General features: G+C 50.6%; 1 protein-coding gene across 1 annotated transcript in view; it reads right to left on the bottom strand.

Moving 5' to 3' along the window:
- Positions 1-2,146: 2,146 nt before the first annotated feature.
- The window catches only part of Tubgcp3 (tubulin gamma complex component 3), a 63,272-nt gene continuing 45,894 nt past the window's right edge, over positions 2,147-19,524 (bottom strand). The window contains exons 17-22 of the mRNA XM_006981314.4: positions 18,480-18,615; positions 12,658-12,746; positions 12,429-12,560; positions 9,074-9,214; positions 3,950-4,066; positions 2,147-3,196 (exon numbers count right to left, since the gene is read on the bottom strand). Coding sequence (XP_006981376.2) covers positions 3,038-3,196; positions 3,950-4,066; positions 9,074-9,214; positions 12,429-12,560; positions 12,658-12,746; positions 18,480-18,615 — 774 coding nt within the window. The 3' untranslated portion in view covers positions 2,147-3,037. The remainder of the gene's footprint in view (positions 3,197-3,949; positions 4,067-9,073; positions 9,215-12,428; positions 12,561-12,657; positions 12,747-18,479; positions 18,616-19,524) is intronic.

Here is a 19,524-nt window from a genome sequence, read left to right as displayed (position 1 = left end):
GCAGTCATCACCCCGTCTGTCCCTCAAGGAGCATCTGGGTGATGCCAAGAAAGGGCTCCTCGGGGACAGCTCTGCTCAGGCTGCACAGCATAGGGAGGGTACCACATGCTTCTGGCTATCCCCTGCCCGAGCCGTGCCGAGCCGTGCCGTGCCCGAGCCGTGCCGAGCCGTGCCGAGCCGAGCCGTGGCCGAGCCGTGCCGTGCCCGAGCCGTGCCGAGCCGTGCCCGAGCCGTGCCGAGCCGTGCCCGAGCCGAGCCGTGCCGAGCCGTGCCCGAGCCGTGCCGAGCCGCGCCGAGCTGTGCCCGAGCCGCGCCGAGCCGAGCAGTGCCGAGCAGTGCCGAGCAGTGCCGAGTCGTCCCGCTCCTGTGGGACACAGAACACCATCTTCTGAGGATCCCGACCCTGAAAACTGATTTGAAAACTGTGACGCCAGGGCTGGCTCTCACCTACAATCCCAGCACGAGGGAGGCCCAGGCAGAAAGTGCGGCAGTGAGTTCGAGGTGTGAGCGTGGGGATGGGCTGTAAAGAGAACTGTCAGAATGTTGCCCACGCTACTGAACCAAAACAAACTTCCAGAGGACGAGGGTGAGATTCCAAACCATGTGAGCAGCCACCGTTTCTTCCCTGCAGGAAGATGTGTGCAGGGACGTCAGCAAGAGCTGAGCCTGAAGCGGCTTTCCTGCTTCTGCCGCACTTGGCTATGACGGGAAGCCATACTTCAGTCGGCGAGTTGTACTACTCGGCTCCTATGACTGTGATGCCTGAAAACAACGGCCCCAGAAGGACTGCAGGACAGAGACACGCCTCACCCGCTATACCCCAAACTGTCGGATGTCCAGCCACAGCGCCAGCCCTGCCGGGCTTGTGTTGAAGTCGGTCCAGTAAACACCTACGCTCCGGAGCAAATGTGCTGAACTGTAAATCTCGATAAGTAGGGGCAGCTACCAAAACGCACTGCCTTGAACATTTTGAATGAGTTTTAAAACCACATTGTGGTATTTCTTACGTGTTTTAGACAAAGAAAAGCAGAAACACACATCATCCTTACCAACGAAATCATAAAATTTTATAACATTTATGAAAATCCATTTTCAAAATGTTTTCTCACAGATGCACGTCTTTCGAGAGGTGTTTATCTCCTCACTCACTGTCAAAACATCATTTGCAGCACCTACCCAGGAGAGGCGGGTACAGTGTTTTCATGTTGTTCAGAGTGTCTGCTGCCCAGGGGCTTCCTCACAGTGCCATCCGCCATTCCTAAGACTGGCAGATTCTCCCAGGCCTGGCACAGCTGTCTCCCTGCCATGCCACCGTGAGGACACTGGCAGTTGTGTTTGTCTCCCAAGGAAAATGGACCCCCTCTCCCGCAAATCCCTCTCTGGGTGATGAAGGGGTGTGCTCCTTCAGCTCTCAGGGGCCAGCAGTCGCCGGAAAGTAGGCAGGGCACAGTGAGGCCCAGGCCAGCCAGCCTCTTCCTCCTCAGTTGCCCCTGAGAAAGGAGCCACTCAAGAGCAGGATGTGGGGCTCCTCCGGAGGATTAACCCCGGAGGAACTGGGACCAGACAAGACAAGAGCAGTGCCCATGAGCAAAGGACACTGGAAATCTTTCTCAGGAATACAGCATACACCAGAATTGCTGCAATGTCTTACAATGTGGAAACTTGCTTCAAAGTTCTGATTTTATGAATTTTTGGGGGACGACGGGGCTTATGAACCCCAAGCGGTTTCACACTCCCTGTGTAGCAAAGGATGACCTTGAACTCCTGGTCCTCCTGTCCCGGCCACCCAGGTAGAGGTCACAGGCAAGGACCTCTACAGGCAGCTTTGGCATCTGTAAACTTTTAAGGCAAGATTAAGTTAAAGCTATGTCCTAAGAACTCCTGGCCGTCACCGTGAATTCGCTCCTGTGATGCCAGGACTCTAGTGCCCCGGAACTTTAAAGAGAGCAGGCTGTGCTGTCAGCTGGTGGAAGGGACCAGTGCTTGCCTGCTCTCCCTCAAGTTCTGCACTCCGAGTGGTGTATGAGTTTCACAAACTAAACTGCACATGTCCCGGAACACAGTCAACCAAATTCCACCAGTTCCAACTCACAGACCCAGGAAGCGGACAGTTTTGCCAGACTACTCAAGAAACAGGCAAAACATCTGAAAGATAATGGTCTTTAATTCTCTAAGTTCTCACGTATGCAACATAAAAAAGGCATAATTATGTGACTGGATAGGACATTTTTACAAAAAAACAGTTCCCTCCATCATCTGGTCAGTAGTATATAAATATTCACAATGAAAAAATAGGGAAGAAGGGAACCTCCAACATCCAAGCTCTTTCTTTCCAACACTTCTCAGAATTGTGAAAATAAAACAATCCCGCCTTGCTCCATTCGTACCCAGGGCTCCGCTGCTGGTCTGCACAGCTGGGCTGTGCTCGCCCAGGACCCCCTCTCCACATGGCTCCTGCTCTTCTGTACTGCTTTACAAGTTATTTGAAATAGCAAACTAAATATCAAAATGTAAACTTTGGAAGAGAAAGTAAGAACAAGTAGGTGAAGGCGACGCTTGGGTATCGATGTCCTCACGCAGGCTAGTGTCTTAAACACTAAAACCAAAGTAAAACATTTACATATTTCCTTTTCCTAGAGACATGTTTCAACTTAGTGTGACCATGGTAACAAAAACTGTCTCTACAGAAGATGGTAGGAAAGAGCGTGACATTACTCTTAGTTAGGAACACACCACTGCCCTAGTTTTTTTGTGGCAAGAAACTGTTGCTGTTGTTGTTTAAAGTGACAAATATAAATTACATGGTGGAAATAAGATGCTCCAACACATCACAGCATCTCTCAACTATGAAGACTACATTGTAGGTGAGCAGCCTGCTGAACTCGGTGACATTACACTCAAGTCCAGTGGGTGATGAGACTTCTTCCGGCAGACGGAGTGCTGAAACACTGTGGCCTGTGTGCAGACAGGGGCGCCTGCAGCTCCCTGCTGCCTGGAGGCTCTGGCGTGAGTGGGCGTCTCACAGTCCCGCTAAGCCTCACGTGTGGGAACTGCGCCGCCCTCTACTGCCCAGAGAAACCCGGAGCCTGGGTTCTCTGGCTTTGTAATGTTCATTGAAGTCCAGCCTGAAGCTGAGAAAGCGGAGACTTTCATCAGAGCTGGTCGTCAGCAACACCAGAAACTGCTGGACAACACCCTAGGATGAAACACAGCAGAGTCAGTCGGAGCCCTGTCCATGCACAGCCCCCCCTCCAGCGCCACTGTACCCATGAGCCTCCAGCAGGAAGTCGCTCAGCCTGTCTGCTCCCATCAGGGGTCCCTGCCTGTACAGTCAGACAGGCAATGCATACATTCCGTGGAAGAGCAACTGGCCTCCTGATGTCCCCTCTGCACTCACACTACAGGACTAAACAGCCATGGATGCCAAAGCATCTTATTCTGTGATGAGCACAGAGCTCAGGGACCCCTGCTCTCTCTCACATCTCACTGGCTCACAAATGCACGCTCAGTCATCACTCTATGGGGGAATAGATCCTAGATCAAAACCATTACTGGGACTCCACACCACTGTGAAAGCAGCCCTCATGTAGGACACAAGTCCTGTCAGATGGTGATGTAGCAAAGTCATTGTGACTATTCATGGTTTCAATCTCTCCACAAGGCCACACTCGGCCTGCACCACCCAAGGCTCAGTGCAGTCCCTCAGTGCAGTCCCTCTGGGGAGCAGGAGAAGTCACAGGTCCCCAGGGCCAATCTCCCATCCAGGCTCTCATGCTAGCTCTACAGCTGCCCCGAGGGGAGCCCATCAAGGATGAATCCTCAGGGGGACCACCAGCTCCCGAGACACTCCACCCTGGATGCTGCTCATGCGACAAGGATGAGCCACATCTCTAACCTCTCAAAGCAAGCCAGTCACGGAAGAGGGCACTGTGGCTTGTACTGTACGCACCTGGTAGAAGTGTGTCAATATTCGCAACTGTGAACACATTTTTGGTATGGAGTCCTGGAATTCTCGGATCCTCCGGTTCTCCTCCTCTTCCTCTGCCGCTGTCACCCCCCACTGGCCCTGGACAATTAGAAGCAGCAAGTTCAACTGCTGGACGGGCGCCTCCTTGCACGTACCGCTAACGGCGTCATATGCTCAGATACCACTGTGACCCACTCCCACTAACCCGTCTTCTTGTGGCTTTGGTGCTGTGGTACAGATGGCCCTGGGTCCCTCCACGTTCCTCATTCAGACAGTGGGCACTAGGGCACTAGTCAACTGAGTGCTGGCACTCCTGACTTCAGCGCGACTCCCCTGGCAATCTCCCTTGGACACGTTCACCTATTCTCATTCTAACACGTCATTTTCAGCCAGGCATGCCTGGTAGCCCACACCTGTAATCCCATCTGAAGCAAGAGAATGGTTAAGGTGGAGGCCAGACTGGGTTGTATACAGTGAGACCATTTCATCCCTCCCCCCAGCAAATGGTAGACTTCACTGAACGTGTGTCCAGCCAGCCTGTACGGGAGTTACCTAGTTCTCTTCCATCGACTAGATTTTCTGATCTGAACCTTTGCATTCCCGGCACACACCTCGGTCTGGAGAAATTGTTCATTTTGCTAACATTTCTCATTTGCATTGTATGTGATTTGCCCGTTGGTACTGAAAACTCAGGCCCATTCTTTCTGAGTCCTATCGGCCTTAGGTGCTTCACACAGTCTGGCAATGGCCCTGTCGTAACTTGGAACTGTGGCTAGGCAGGGTGGAGCCTTTCCAGCAGAGCTAATGGTACTTTTGACAGCTTAGCTAACGGTACTTTCGACAGCTTACTGCCCTTTAGCACATCTTCTGCAGGCCATTTGGGTGTCTACAGACCACGAGCTTCATTTACAGATATCAATCTATTTGCATACATCTAAGGAAATAAACCGTCTATTCCTTCTCAATTTTTCACATGTGTGCTCTCACCTCTTATTAGCCACTAGACCAACAGCTTATTTGCCCTCTATCTCCAGCCACCCAGGCCACACTCCTGAGACCTCCAAGAACAAGAACTATCAGTAAATGGACCAGGCACAGTCCTGGAATGTTTTAGCAAGAATCTGGCTTCATTTTGCCAGTGTCCAGAGCTTTTGAGCCAAGTTGAATTTAAAGATGATGAACTATTTGTTAGAAAGGTGTGTGGACAAGCTTCAAGTTTTTGACAGTGAAGGACAGACAGCATCTGTGGCTATTACAGAGCTCCCCACCATCAAAGAGAAACCTGGTGTCTGCATCGGGACCCAGGGAAAAGTGTTTCCTCGGGTCAGCACACAGAAGCTGACACAGCTGTGGTTCATGGGGCAGTCAGTCTACCTCTCCAGAAGGTGGAACTGGTTTTAAAGGTGTAAAAGACACAGGAAGGAAGGGTGACGGAGCGCAGCTGAGGTCAGGCACTGTGTGGCCGCGTTGAGGTGCTCATAGAGATGCGAGCCCTCAGAGACCACTGTGTGAAGCTGGGGTAGAGGCCTCAGCGTGCTGGGGATGCCAGGATCACCGGACATGTTCGAGGAAGAGTTACTGGCATGAAGTGGATCTGGCCTGAGCCTGGGAGGGAAGCTGTGTGCCACAGTGGGCGGGCTGAGGGGATGCGGCTGCCCGAACCCTTTGGGGCCCGGCCGACTTCATCATGAGTGGGAGGGCTGAGGGAATGCGGCTGCCCGAACCCTTTGGGGCCCGGCCGACTTCATCATGAGTGGGAGGGCTGAGGGGATGCGGCTGCCCAAACCCTTTGGGGCCCGGCCGACTTCATCATGAGTGGGAGGGCTGAGGGAATGCGGCTGCCCGAACCCTCTGGGGCCCGGCCGACTTCATCATGAGCCCCAGAAGCCAGACATGGAACTGCAGGATTTGGTATTAGCCCTGTTGGAGTTGAGGTTTTAGTTTGATTATTCCTTTCCATGCTCCTGATTGTTTCATTTTGAACCTGGAATGTTAATTCCGTGCCGTTTGATGTTAGAGTATGCAAGTTGTTTAGATCTTACAGGAGTTCATAGTTCAGAGTCTTTGAACTTCTAAAACAATGGAACTTTTTAAGGCTGGAAACTTTGAAAATTGGTTTCTACATTAGGAGAGTAACATGAGACTTTGAGGGCGAGGGACAGAAGATGTGCTAGCTAGTTTTATACTAACTTGGCGCAAGCTGTAGTAATCTGAGAGAAGGGAACCTCAATGGAGAAAATGCCTCCATGAGACTGTGCTGTAAGCAAACCTACGGTGCATTTTCTTAGTTAGCAATTGATGGGGGAGGGCCCAACCCATGGTGGGTGGAGCCATCCCTGGGCTGGTGGTCCTGGGTTCGATAAGAAAGCAGGCTGAGCAAGCCATGAGGAGCAAGCCAGTAAGCAGCACCCCTCCATGGTCTCTGCATCAGCTCCTGCCTCCAGGTTCCTGCCCTGTTGAGTCCCTGTCCTGTCTTCATTCAGTGATGAACTACAATGTGTAAGAGTAAGCCGAATAAACCCTTTCCTCCTCAACTTGCTTTTGGTCACGATGTTTCACCACAGCAACAGAAACCCTGACTAAGACAGTGGGGTGTGGTTTAAAGTAATGTATCTGTGCGTCAAGCAGACAAGCAGGGAGTTGTGATGATTAGTTTTAGTTATCAAATTGATGAAATGGATAATCACCTGGGAAGAGTGTCAATGAAGACTTGCCTAGATTAGGCTGGCCTGGAGACAAGTCTGGGAGGGGTTTTCTAAAGTGTTAACTGAGGGGGAGGACCCACCTCAGCTGTCATTGGCTGGGCCCTGGCTGATCACATGCATTCTTGGCTCTCTGTTCCTGATGGCTGATACAGCTCCCTCAAGCTTCCTCCACCGGGGACCGGGAACTGTGGGGGAAACAAGGCCCTTTCTCCCTTAGGTTGCTATTGTCGGGATGGTTTGTTACAACTGGAAGAACATCAGGATCCACAGGGGACTGGTTTCAGCAGCCTGGATGGATATCAAAACTTGAAGGAAGTCAAGTTGTGGAGCTCCTTATGGAAATGTGCAGATTACAATTCTTTTTAGTGGCATTTCTTTTAAGCGTCCATCACAATTGCCACTGATAGAAAGAAAACTGACTGCTGCATGTTAACTTTGATTTCTAAATAGCTGGGAAAACACACTTATTCATGCCAATAATTCACCTCAGGGTCATCTTGGATTTCATGTCCAGCACTTCTGCAAAAGAACCTGTTTCCCTGCGTGCTCACACTGGCGACGGTCGGTGCAGTGTGCGAAGCCAGCAGTTCCCAGGCTCACTCTCACCTAAGACGCTCTCAGCATTTCACCAATGGGCAGATCTGCCACCCAGATCTTCAGTCAGATCTTCCCGGGGATTAATTAATCTTTTCCTTTATTTTGCAAAAGTGAGTTACAGTAATTTTATTAGACCAATACAAAGAGTCCTGTATTCTTGGAATGATCTCAAATGTTCTGTAACATATTTTCCATTTGGTACATCAATTAGTAAAAATTTTGTAGTTTCATATCCACGTTCTACTACACAGAGAACAGCAGAAATGAAGCCAGTTAATGCGCACTGCGATGAGAGGTCACCATTATGAACCCACTCCACAGGACAGGACAACGTGACTCGGCATGCATCCCCTAGTGAGACAGATTCTCGGGAAGCAGCACTAGTCACGGTATTTTTCAATTTCTGTGGCTGGTACTGGTCCCGGAATCCTACTGCGCACAGGGGTGTGTACAGAAGTGTGGGTGTCACAGGCGGCAGGAAGTAAGTATGCTAATACTAGAACCAAGAGTGTCAATGTATAAAGTGTAGTTTGTAAAACTAAAGGAAGTAAAAGCCCTTCAATCCTAAATTTGAATTGGAAATATCATAATAACAGAGGAGGTTTTGAGAAGAAAAGTGGGAAGAGAGTAGAGAGGAGCCATGAATTGCAGAAGGAAGGACCTCTGGGACCGCTCCACCTAACAGCAGCATGACAGATTCGGAAGCCAACCCCCGCAGCAAGGCACTCAAGTGCTGAAACCCTTTCAGGGGCCAGCGCCAGCGCTCACAGACCCAGTGGACCCACATCTGCATGACTGTTGCAAAATTATTTTACCTTTTGGATTTAAATAAATTTGCCAGGCAGTTTCAGCGTTACGGCTCTCCCTCTCTCTCTGAAACACACCCAATAAACCCACACTCGTGTGGCTGTGTCCCTTCTGTCACTGACAGCTGACATCTGGGAAGACCACCTCCATGCACACAACCAGCCATTGAGCTATTATCAGAATCTTGCGTCTGTCGGTCACACACAGGCTGCTTGGCATGGATCAGGAGATTACGTGTGTGCAAATCCCAGGGCTCTTCAGAAGTACCCACAAACCACTGCAGCCAGGAGATAACCCAGTAGTACCAAAAGGACACATCCTCTTGCTTCCAAACTCCACCATACTTCAGTGCCTGACACCTGGCTGCCAGGCCCCTCACATGGGCTGGCAGTAAACCAGCCTAACTGCCGACCAAACAAGCTGCCTTTCATGACCCCGAGGCAAGCACCTAGACAGAGCAGACGGTCCAGGCGAGCAAGAACAGGAACCCCACCACCAGCCTGACTTGTCTAATGGATCTTACTTATTTCAGGCTACTGGGAATACACAAAAATGTCCGAAGGAAACCTAGCTCATGCGTCAGTAAGCAAGTCAGGGTGTCTGGTCCCTCAGCTTCAAGAGGCCGACTCTGGAGACAAGAGTACAGACAGTGTCCAGTTCGGACACCGGGACAGCACTCAATGGGACAGCAGTCAGAACGTCCTCCGACTGGACTGCGCCCGCTTCTGTGTGCGTGCCGATTTCAGCAGGGGAGCGGCTGCTGCTGACGCTGCCCAGACTGCCGGCCAACGGTGAGAGTGTGGGTTAAAAACCGTACCTCGAGCCGGGCGGTGGTGGCGCACGCCTTTAATCCCAGCACTCGGGAGGCAGAGCCAGGTGGATCTCTGTGAGTTCGAGGCCAGCCTGGGCTACCAAGTGAGTTCCAGGAAAAGCGCAAAGCTACACAGAGAAACCCTGTCTCAAAAAACCAAAAAAAAAAAAAAAAAAAAAACCGTACCTCGATTTCACGCTGCTTCTTTTTCTCTTCAAACTGCAGTCGTCTCTGTAATTCTTCCAGAGCCGCTCTGTACATTGCATCTTGGGCATTTTGAAGTTCAATAATTTGATCAAACACAGCTCTGAGCTGATTTAAAAGTACCTAAAAAGACACAGCGTTCTCAAATGAACAGAACCTCAACGTGCTAGTGAGGCACTTCTACTCAAAGATATTGTACTAGTGCTTTGCCCTCTAAACTGCAGAGACACTAGTGGTGACTAGGAAGCCATTGGGTAATGAGGCCTCCACCCTACCAAAGCGGTTACTGTTGCTCACTGGTTGCTGCTGGATTCCCACAGCACTGAATTCTGACTCTTGAGAATGGACTGTTCTAAAGTAATGTACTGCACAAAGTGTGAACTGAGGATGTATACACACTAAATACCACGTGTGTGCTTTCTGTGTGTGTGTCTAGATGGAGAGGCTCCTCCTAGTCCTTGCTTTGAGTCTTAGTTACTGTTCTATTGTTGTGAGAGGACACCAGGACCAAGGCAACTCATATAGAAAACATTTAATTCCAAAATCATGGCAGGGAAATGGATACGGCACTGGAGCAGTACCTGAAAGCTTTACATCCTGATCCACAGGCAGCAGGCAGAGAGACACTGGGCTTGGCCTGGGCTTTTGAAACCTCAAAGCTCAGCCCCAGTGACACACCTCCTCCAACAAGGCCACACCTCCTAATCCTTCCCAAACAGTTCCACTAACTGGGGACCAAGCATTCAAACATATGAGCCATCCTCATTCAAACCATCACACTTTAGAAGACGAGCTCCAGCCAGCCTGGAGAGAAGCAGCTATCCCACACTCACTCCACAGCTAAGGACGCTGTCCCTACTGCCCATCTCTAGGCCATGCTGAGGTGTCAGGCAGTGTCACCGACAGCTGAGCTAACTGAATCTCCAGTCAAACAGAACCAGAGCCTTTGCTGAGCAACTCTGAGAACAAGCTAACCCAAGAACAGACGCTGGAAATAAACAATCCCTGGCTCTCATTTCCCATAATGCACTCATGTGACCTGGGTCCTTCAACTGCACAGCAATGCAGAGAGCCAGAAGGACCCGATCAGGGGACACCACTCCTGACAGGCAGTCACATGGCTGGTTCTGACCACAGGCTCAAGCAAGTTCATCCTGTTCTCTGTCAGAATTGTATTATGCTAAAACTAGAATGGAGATGGCTACATTTAAATTTGATAAGGATGTAGTTCTCTAGTTTCTCTATTGTAGTCATGTGAAAACAACAAAAACAAAAACACCTTCTTTTTGGAACACTGCCTTGCCCCTGAGGTCACTAACTGACGTTTCCTTTAAGTGGAATGTGCACTGTGGGTACTGGTCTGTTCCAGGGGTCTGCAACTGCACGCTCCATGCTGCCTCCAGCCTGCACCTTCTCAGTGGGCTGCTCAGGGTTTTCAACACTACACAAACAAAGGATGAGACACACACATATCTGCACCTGTCTGTCATCCCTCCTTCCAACTAGCTCTGTGTATTGTCATCACTGACTTTTTCACAAGTGGCATAATCAAAATACCACACTTGAAATTACTATGTCCACAACAGATTGCCTTACTCTGTTTTATACAAGAGATTTCTTTCTTAGGAACAAACAACGACAATGTCCTCTGGAGTCAGGAGGACCACGAGTTCCAGGCATTCTGAGCTACAGAGCAGGACCCTGTCCTAAAGCAACAAACAACAGCCAATCATTATATTAAACACCCAGGAAGGCACAGTTCCAGGCCTGCTGGAGCCTGGGGTGAGGCTCCTTCAGTGAGCCGACTGGGACCCCCAAACACTCCCCATGACCACTGCCCCACAGGCAGGCAGCAGCAGAATCTCTGGACTCTGCCCATATCCACAATAGCTATTCTATAAAGGTGAGAGCCAGGGTGACTCAACCTGTCTCTCAGCCATTCCCCATCCTTTCATGGCTCAGGCCCCACGTTAGCAGAGCCAGAGAGAACACACTGAACAGGGTGCCCTGCGGGTGCAGTCCTTAACAATTCCAACATTACAGCTGGTGACTTTCACATCTGTTCAACCTATGCAAAACAACAGAAAACATGACTCCCACAGCTTGAAAAAGGTAGCAGCTACATCTACAAGTCGGTTACCATGGTGAGTCACATCATTTAATTCCTACAAATTTACATCGTGCCTCTGGAAACAGAAGAACCCTGGAGTCACAAGGAGAGCCTGTCTTTGGTGTGAACATTGACTCTGGCCCACATGTTCCACGTCTATGACACATCACAGAATGGCCAAAGGCCCCCTTCATAACAAACATGGGTGCCAGGTGACAGAGGTGATACCCACTGTAATAGAAACCTCACAGAGACTGGACCTAGTAAAAGTGGTCAGCAGGACCCCAGACCACTTCAGGTGCATACTGCATGAGTTACTAATATTGTTCAAAGTATGTTGCGCACTTTTAGGCCATCATTTCAGTATCTAGAAAGCAAATTCCACATAGAATGCCTTTGGTCACTATTTGTCACACTATAACAATGAAGTTTATCCAGTACTTTTCTCCACCACAGTAGGCTAATGCACAGGACTGGAACACAAAACAAAAGCCCTGGTAAAGTATAGGCAGACGCACGCCCTACGTGTGTCTTGAGCCATCCACACCAAGAAACGCTCTTGGTACTTCACACAGATGCACAGTCCCCTACTTCAAACTCAGAACGTGTTCTTTCTTGAGCCGGATCTTTAAAGGAAATCAGAACTCCAGAGCCTTACTACTTAGCACCTTCCCAGAACAGGGCCCTCTACAAGAAAGGAATTCAGCAGAAAGCCCTAGCCAGGAGATGCTCAAGCTCAGATGTGCACAGTCTGTTGGAATTCATGCAGTCATACACCACTAACTAAACACATTATCCCTACAGACTAACAACATGACCACAGGATGAGGCGCTCAGTCTAGGGATGCAAGGCCCTGGGACTGATTCCCAGCAGGGAGAAAGAGGAAGACGTCCAGAGCTCCAGATTTCTGCATTCTCTGGGCCTTTGATACATGCCACCACTTGTTCTGATGCTTAGGTGCCTTTCTGGTGTCCATCCCGCCACAGCTCCAAAGGGCGTCGTTCATGACGGAGTCTCCTGCTCCATACACCGTCAACAGTATACTGCTGCTCACCACTGTCACAGCCATGGCAGCTGTGAGAGCATGCGTTCACTTCACTTTTACTTCAATTCTGTTCAGAAAGTGAGCCTCAAATACCAGGTTTAATGAGCCTTTCTCAGTGACCACTGACCCCGAGTTGCTGTGTTAGACAGCTTTGGTCCTGGTTTGTAGGAGTGAGCCTTACCCTGGAGTCGCTGTCCAGGAGACAGCGGGAGGTGATGGTGTCCAGGAACGCCTCATGTGCTGCGATAATGTGGTCCAAGTCCTGGGCCTGTTGCACTCTGTTCCAAAGCTCATCCCAGGAGCACTCAAGAACCTGAAAGGACGAGTTGAGACTCTGGAGGGCCTGTTCTTCTGAAGGCATCACCTCTCACACTGCTGAGCCACACAGCATGGGGCGGAAGCCGGCTTACCTCAAAGGTGATGTAGTACTGCATTTGATGAATGAAGTGGACCATCTCGGAGGCCAGGATGTGACACTGGTGCAGCACCCCAGAGAACTCTGCAAGAGACAGGGTGTCACCAGGGGAGGTGCTTGGTGACAGCACAGACCTCTGCCGCAAGCTGCCCCCCAATGAAGCCACAAGCCTTATTCCAGACCCCTGAGCAGGACACGAGCTCTCCGCCCACTTCTGTGCTGTAGCTAAAGGACCTGGCTACACAATCAAGGAGAGACATATTACTTTATCAAAGATGAGGCCTGAGGAGGAACAGCATGAAACAAGATACAATCATATTTAACAAATAAGTACAGCGCTGGGTGGCTCGGTGGTAGGAGGACTTGCTTTGCAAGCACATGGACGTTATTTCAGATCCCCAGTACCCATGTGAAGGGCTAAGCACGGTTGTGCATGCCTGGAACTCCAGTACTGGAGGGTCAGAGACAGGGCCTCTCAGGGGCTGCTTGACTAGCAGCCTAGGGAGGAAGGTGCAAAGTGACAGAAGAACACTAGATGATGCCCTCTTCTGGTCTCTGCTTGGCCATGGGCACATGCAACACATACACAGCACACAGCTGAGTATAAAGTTGATTTTACAGAGGTGAGCATCATGCATCAACAGAAGCCTTATGTCTTCTCTGCTTCTGGCCCAACCACCACACATGGACTAGTTACATCCCCCTAGTCATCTCATGACAAGAGGGCTCAGGGTGGGCCCTACTTCAGTGAGAAGAAAGGCAGGGACTCCAGGGAGTAGACATGCATGTGCAGAAGTCACAGCACCTTCCTTACAAAACTCCAGAGATTCCCCACTGCTCCCATCAGGACCCCAGATAGCTGAAGAGAGCTACGTGTCCACACAACAGGTGCCATGCCACTTCCCCCGTGACTATTAGGAGCCTTTAACCAGGAGTGCACCCACCCAGCACCCAGCACAGGACCCTCAGAGGAGTATCACACTCCACAGGTCCCCCACAGTTTGGAATCTGAATCTATGAATACAGCTGCTGTGTAGCCATTTTCTCTGAATTGCAACAGTCCCAGCAGACAGAGGGAGGTGGGTGAGCCTGTTAATATGGACCTCCCCAGTCCAGAGAAGCTGTAAGGCCTGTCTTTACAGGGGCAGGGACACCGCCGGGAGGAGGCCTGTCAACGTGTCCAGCTGCCTGCGCATCTACAGGGGTGCAGAGCGAGCTCCAGGGACACAGCTTAGGTTAGCCGTGCCCAAGCCAGGATGGGGTTCCGGTGATGCAGCTGCCTCTGGGTCACACGTGCTCCATCAAGGAGCCCCTCCCCAATACTCCTGACCCCAGTAAACTCACTGGTCTGCAGAACTCAACTTCAGGGTAATTACTACTGTGGTCTGACTTGGTTCCCTGTCTGCAGTTAGCAGACGTCTGTTCGCATCTCCCTGGGAAAAGTCACATAAGGGTGGACATGCATCTGACAAGGAGACTATGCTTCCCAGTTCTCTTGAAGCATAGAACAGAGTGTGGTTTTCTCTACTGAAACCGGGCTAGCTAACCTAACGCCATACAACTGGACTTCTGATTTCCACGCAGAGGACTGACCTTCCTCTGTCTAGAGGCGCTCTGTTATGCATGATTGCAACCTCAGAGGAAAGTCTCTGCAGAGCTACTCTGGGTTTTTGCCCCGAGCTGGAAGGAAAGGGCTCTGCCTGTCCCCCCTTAATGGTAAATGTTCCAGGGGATCCTCCCTGGAGCCCAGCAGTGCACACTGAAACCTCCATGTGTATCAGGGCATGCTACCTCACATTTGTGCACTTTGAGTACATCTGCAACAGCCTCCAGGCTGAGCGATCCAGCTGGAGAGCTGCTTGATTCACTTCCATCCCAGGACTCAAACCCTGCCCACAGACCTGCGTGACCAGGGCCACACTGACCAATGTTAACATGCGCCTTCTTCAGTTTGCACACTGGACAAACATGGTTTTCTTCCTAGGAAAACCCATCACTTCACCTTGTGAAGGAGACACTCTTCCATAGTAACAACTGACAGTGAGGCCACTGGCTGTTGGAAAACAAAGTTGAGATCAACCCCTCCGGGCACGACGGAAATCTGTTACCCTCACGGCTGTCCCCTCTGGCCAAAGAGTCCAAACAGTCTGCCAGCTGCTGGTAGGCTGAGGAATATGGGCTATATTTAAAAGCACAGCAGATTCCTTTATACCTGAATATATAACTCATACCTGCTATCCCCTGACTCTATCCAGTACCCTGAAAATGCATACAAAATACATGCTTAAAGTATGTTTTATGATGGCCCAGAAGAACCATAAAAAATTGTAAGAATGGTCTCAGAGCAGCACCAACCTGCACTGAGGTGCAATGAACATACAAGTGTACCCCGTTGGGTTAACACCCAGTTTTACACAGCAAGTTAGGAACGTCTATTAAGGGGCTGGAGAGATGGCTTGGCGGTTAAGAGCGCTTCCTATTCTTGCAGACGACCTGGGTTCAGTTTCTCAGTACCCACATAACAGCTCACAACTGTCAGTAATGCCAATTTCCGGAGACCCGCACCCTCCCCCAGCTCTGAAGACACCAGGCACACACATAGTGCGCACACACAAATGCAGGCAGATACTCAAATCTTCTTAATGACCAGCCTTCCCTTCTGCTTACCAAGACGCTAGGCAGATTCATTCCTGGTTGTCTACCGCCCTCTAAGGGCTACTCAGAGATCTTCAGTGTCCCAGGCATCTTCAGCAGGGCGCTCCTGGACAGGCCCTAAGTCCAAGATTCCTTTTTAAAGAAATGCCCTAAGGCAGTTTCATCAAAGCTTCAAACTACGCTCCCCAACTTGCACTTCCCCTGGCCCTGCTCTGTTTAAGGTGGCTCCATCAAATACCTAGCTGATTCATTTTCTAACACTTGGGATTTAAAGATGCTTCAGGAACTAGCGTTTTTCTTCATGTCTTGTGTTCACCATCCAGCTGCCCTCATGCCCTTCCTAACCTCATTCGGTGTGTGTGAAATACAGGCAAGTGTCACTCACAAAGACAATGGCTCACTGCTGGGCTCAAGCTGGGTGCTGTTCTGAGGACTTTTTTGCAGATTTCATCTCGTAGACAGTGGCACTGTCGAGGCAGGCGGAGAGCTGTTTCCGCACACACAGGTTTTGAAGAGGAAGACATGTAAGGTACCATCGCTGTAAGATGTATCGTCATTAAATAGATCAACACACACACACACACACACACACACACACACACACACACACACACACACACACACACACACACAAACGGCGGCCAAGCAGCCTGGCTGTGCTGCACATCCGACTGTAGCCCCAGTCACTCCTCAGCGCCGCTCTTCTCCCTCCGATGATCAGCAATGCGTACAAACTGCCCTTCCACACCTCAGTCCAGAACCACTGCCATCCTCCCAAAGGCAGCCGGCACGGCCATGGCCGTCACACATGCAGGCAATGCAGACCCTGCCGGCTGCGGCTCAGCAGCTGCACACACACCCCAAGAGTGCAGAGTAACAGTGCTCACTTCAGAAGTGATCCAATGTGGTGTATGCAGAAGGTGAACCCTTGATCCCCTGTGGTTTTCAGGAGACCACAGGCCGGCTCAGCCTCCCGACTTTTACTGTCTGCTGCAGGGACAAGCCTCGCAGAGGAGAACACTGAGCAGAAGGCATCAGCAGTAGCAGTGGCAAGTGAGGCTGTGACGCAGGAGGAGGCTGAGCCCAGACACCCATCCGACAACATCATGTCCCCAAAGCTTCCTACAGCGCAGTGACCGGGAAACTATCATATGTGCCCTTCTTCCAGGCTCCTCATGCATGGCTTCTGTGCAGGGCTTCTGAAACTGGCTTGGGTTCCTCCACAGGCCTTCCACCTTTGGTTCACTTTAGCTTGTTCATGACTCATTTTTCCAAGGCTTCCATTTTTGCCTTCCTATAAACTTAAGCCTCAACCCATGGTACAGACACGCGATCACAGAACGCTGGCCGTCCCTTCCCTCGCTCAGCCTTGGACTGTTCTCCACTGGAGGGAAGGACATGTGACAGGAGGTCCCCACAATGCCTCCCGAGAGGTTCTAGGACTGACTGGTGACTGCGCACCTGAAAGGGCGCCTCCAGGGCAGACACAGCGCTCAGCAGGGGCATGGGCTCACTGCAGACCCCAGCCAGCAGGAGCAGTCCTACTCGGCGGTCAGAGAAGCAGCATGTCATGTCACCATTTTAGTCCAGGCGTAATGTGTTGCTTCATACACACTCATTTCAAAGGGAATTATTACTTCCGTTTCTTTAGGTTCATTTGTTCTTACTATCTGGTGATAAATTAGCATTTGTTTTATTGTTGTATGAGTAGCAGCTTGCCTGCATGTACGCACATGCGCCACATACATGCTGGGGCTGGAGGCTGTCAGAAGAGGGCATCAGTTCCTCTGGGTGGGACTAGAGTGTTTGTGACCATCGTGTGGGTACTGGGAATTGAACCTGGGTCCTCAGCAAGAGCAAGAGTGCTCTAAACCACTAAGCCAACCTGCGGCCACTTACTTATGTATCTTACACATAACAGACCACACTGCCTCCAACCAGTGCGCTCTGCCGTCAGCCCTCCCAGAGTGAACTATCTTCCACACTTGTCTAAACGTCACTGTGCATCTCTGTGAGCAAGCACACAGCCTAAACAAAAGAACACAACTGCAGGGTCAGACAGGGGCCGAGAGGGCAGCACCTCACTGCACAAGCCTCGCCTCAGCTCTGCACAAAGACACTGTTCTTTCCCCTTGAGGACTGAGAGGCCAGCTTCTTTGTGAGAGAGAAGGCGGTGAAGGAGACGCGCTCATCCGCCACACTGTCAGCTTCATCACAGGAACAGGAAAGCAGCCGCATCCCAGTCCTGGTCCTCCTCAGCCACCAACCAGGGTCCAGTATCAGTGACCAGCTGGTTGTGTCAAGACCCTGGTACAGGCCACTCTTGTCTGCGGTCACCCTGGCTTGGGTCCTTTGGAAGCTGTCTAGAGTCAGCCTACAACCGAAGTAGTGATGAGGAAACCTCTTCCTTCAAACAACTGTGCTTATTTATAACAATTAATTTTACTAATCCAAGGGCAGATTCAGTTCAGTTGTTCTTTAGAGGTTTATGAAATGTTTTCATAATCGATTTCAACATAATGAACTCAAAATTATTCATAACTGAAGTAATTCAATATTGTAACATTAACAAAATCTTGACCAAATGCCTAAGTTCTTAACTATAGTTCTAAATTACAAAATATAAAACATGTCCACATCCTGGATAGTGGTCAAAATAAAAATTAACACCTCCAAGAGAATATAATTAAGGCACTAAGTGAATTTGAAATGAACAAGGACCTATTGGAAGGTTTTCCTTCCTTGAAAATTAAACCAGGTGCTGGAACGGCGGCTCAAGAGCGCAGTCTGTTCTTTCAGAGACTCTGGGCTAGAGGGCCAGGAGCCACATGGCAGCTCACACTGTCTGTGACGCCAGTTCCAGGGACCCAGCACCCTCCTCCGGTCTCATGGCACCAAGCACACACAGCACACATACACAGTCTCAGGCACTCACACAACTACACCCATGAACAGTCGTGAAAAAACAAATGTGATTTTAAAAGAATCTTCATGGCATGGGGAAAAAATCCACCGTGACTTAATTTTCTCTAAATCTCTAAGGAAGTCAAAATACAATGATCCAAATAAGCCTTTTCAAAAACCAAACTCAAACACGACAGTGAGTCTTTCCGTGCAGTTACTCTGAGGTGGTGCAGGCTCCCTGGCCTCCCCTGGCTTTACCTGGCATGTTCCTCAGGAGTTTCGCATTGCACATGTGTCCTTTCCGGATGTCAGTGAGGATGTACTCCATGCGCTTGGCCCTCCACAGGAAGTTAAACACTCTCAGGTAGTGGCCCATGCACTCTCGTGTGAACACCTACAGAGACAAAAGACAGGCCGTGGCTTGTGCAAAGAGTCTCCTAGTCCGGGGCCTAGCCTCCCGAAATCAGCAAACACAGGGAGGGTTCCAGCACATCCCAGGCGGTACAGCACGCTCCAGGAGAACCACACCATAACCATATCGGCCACGTGGTCCCTGTAGGCCAGGCAGGCAGACTCCCAGTGGCAGCAGTGGCAGGTATGTTCCCAGCAGTCCTGGAGTTGAGACACAGGGCAGAGGTGGTATGGCAGGAAGACAGCTCACCAGGACTTTTCTTCCCCCATCCGGTTCGAGACAGGGTTTCTCTGTCCTAGAACTTGCTATGTAGACCAGCCTGGCCTCGAACTCAAGAGGCCCGCCTGCCTCTGCCCCCAAGTGCTCAGATTAAGGGTGTGCACCACCATGCCCAGCTTTTTTTTTTTCAATTATTTTATGCTTTATGTTCTGCCTACATGTGTGTCTGTACACCATGTGCAAGCCTGGTATCCCTCGAGGCCAGAAAAGGACACTGGGTCCCCTGGGACTCTAGCTACAGACACAGTTGTGAGCCGCTGTGTGGGTACCAGGAGTAGAACATGGTCCTCCGGAATGCAGCAAGTGTTCTTAACCACTGAGCCAACTCTCCAGCCGTAACTCGCCAGGACTTTAAACCCAGCCCACATCGGTCTAAACTTGGACACCTGACTGTGACCCCAACTTCTAAGAGACACAGAGGGGTCACTCGCTTCAGTGACAACAGCCACAAAAGCAGAAGCTAGCCTAGCAGCACCTCAACCCTGAGGTCATCATCACAGGATTACTGACTCCTTCCCAACACCTCTATCTGATGCCCTGGATGTGGCTTCCCAAGGGACGGGTCCTGATGCAGAGACCCCTCCCGCCCTCCTCCTGTCAGGCCTCCTGCGC

Source organism: Peromyscus maniculatus, chromosome 17 (genome assembly GCF_049852395.1).
Source record: "Peromyscus maniculatus bairdii isolate BWxNUB_F1_BW_parent chromosome 17, HU_Pman_BW_mat_3.1, whole genome shotgun sequence".
NCBI classification, from domain to species: Eukaryota; Metazoa; Chordata; class Mammalia; order Rodentia; family Cricetidae; genus Peromyscus; species Peromyscus maniculatus.
This window is presented reverse-complemented; position numbering and strand designations above follow the sequence as displayed.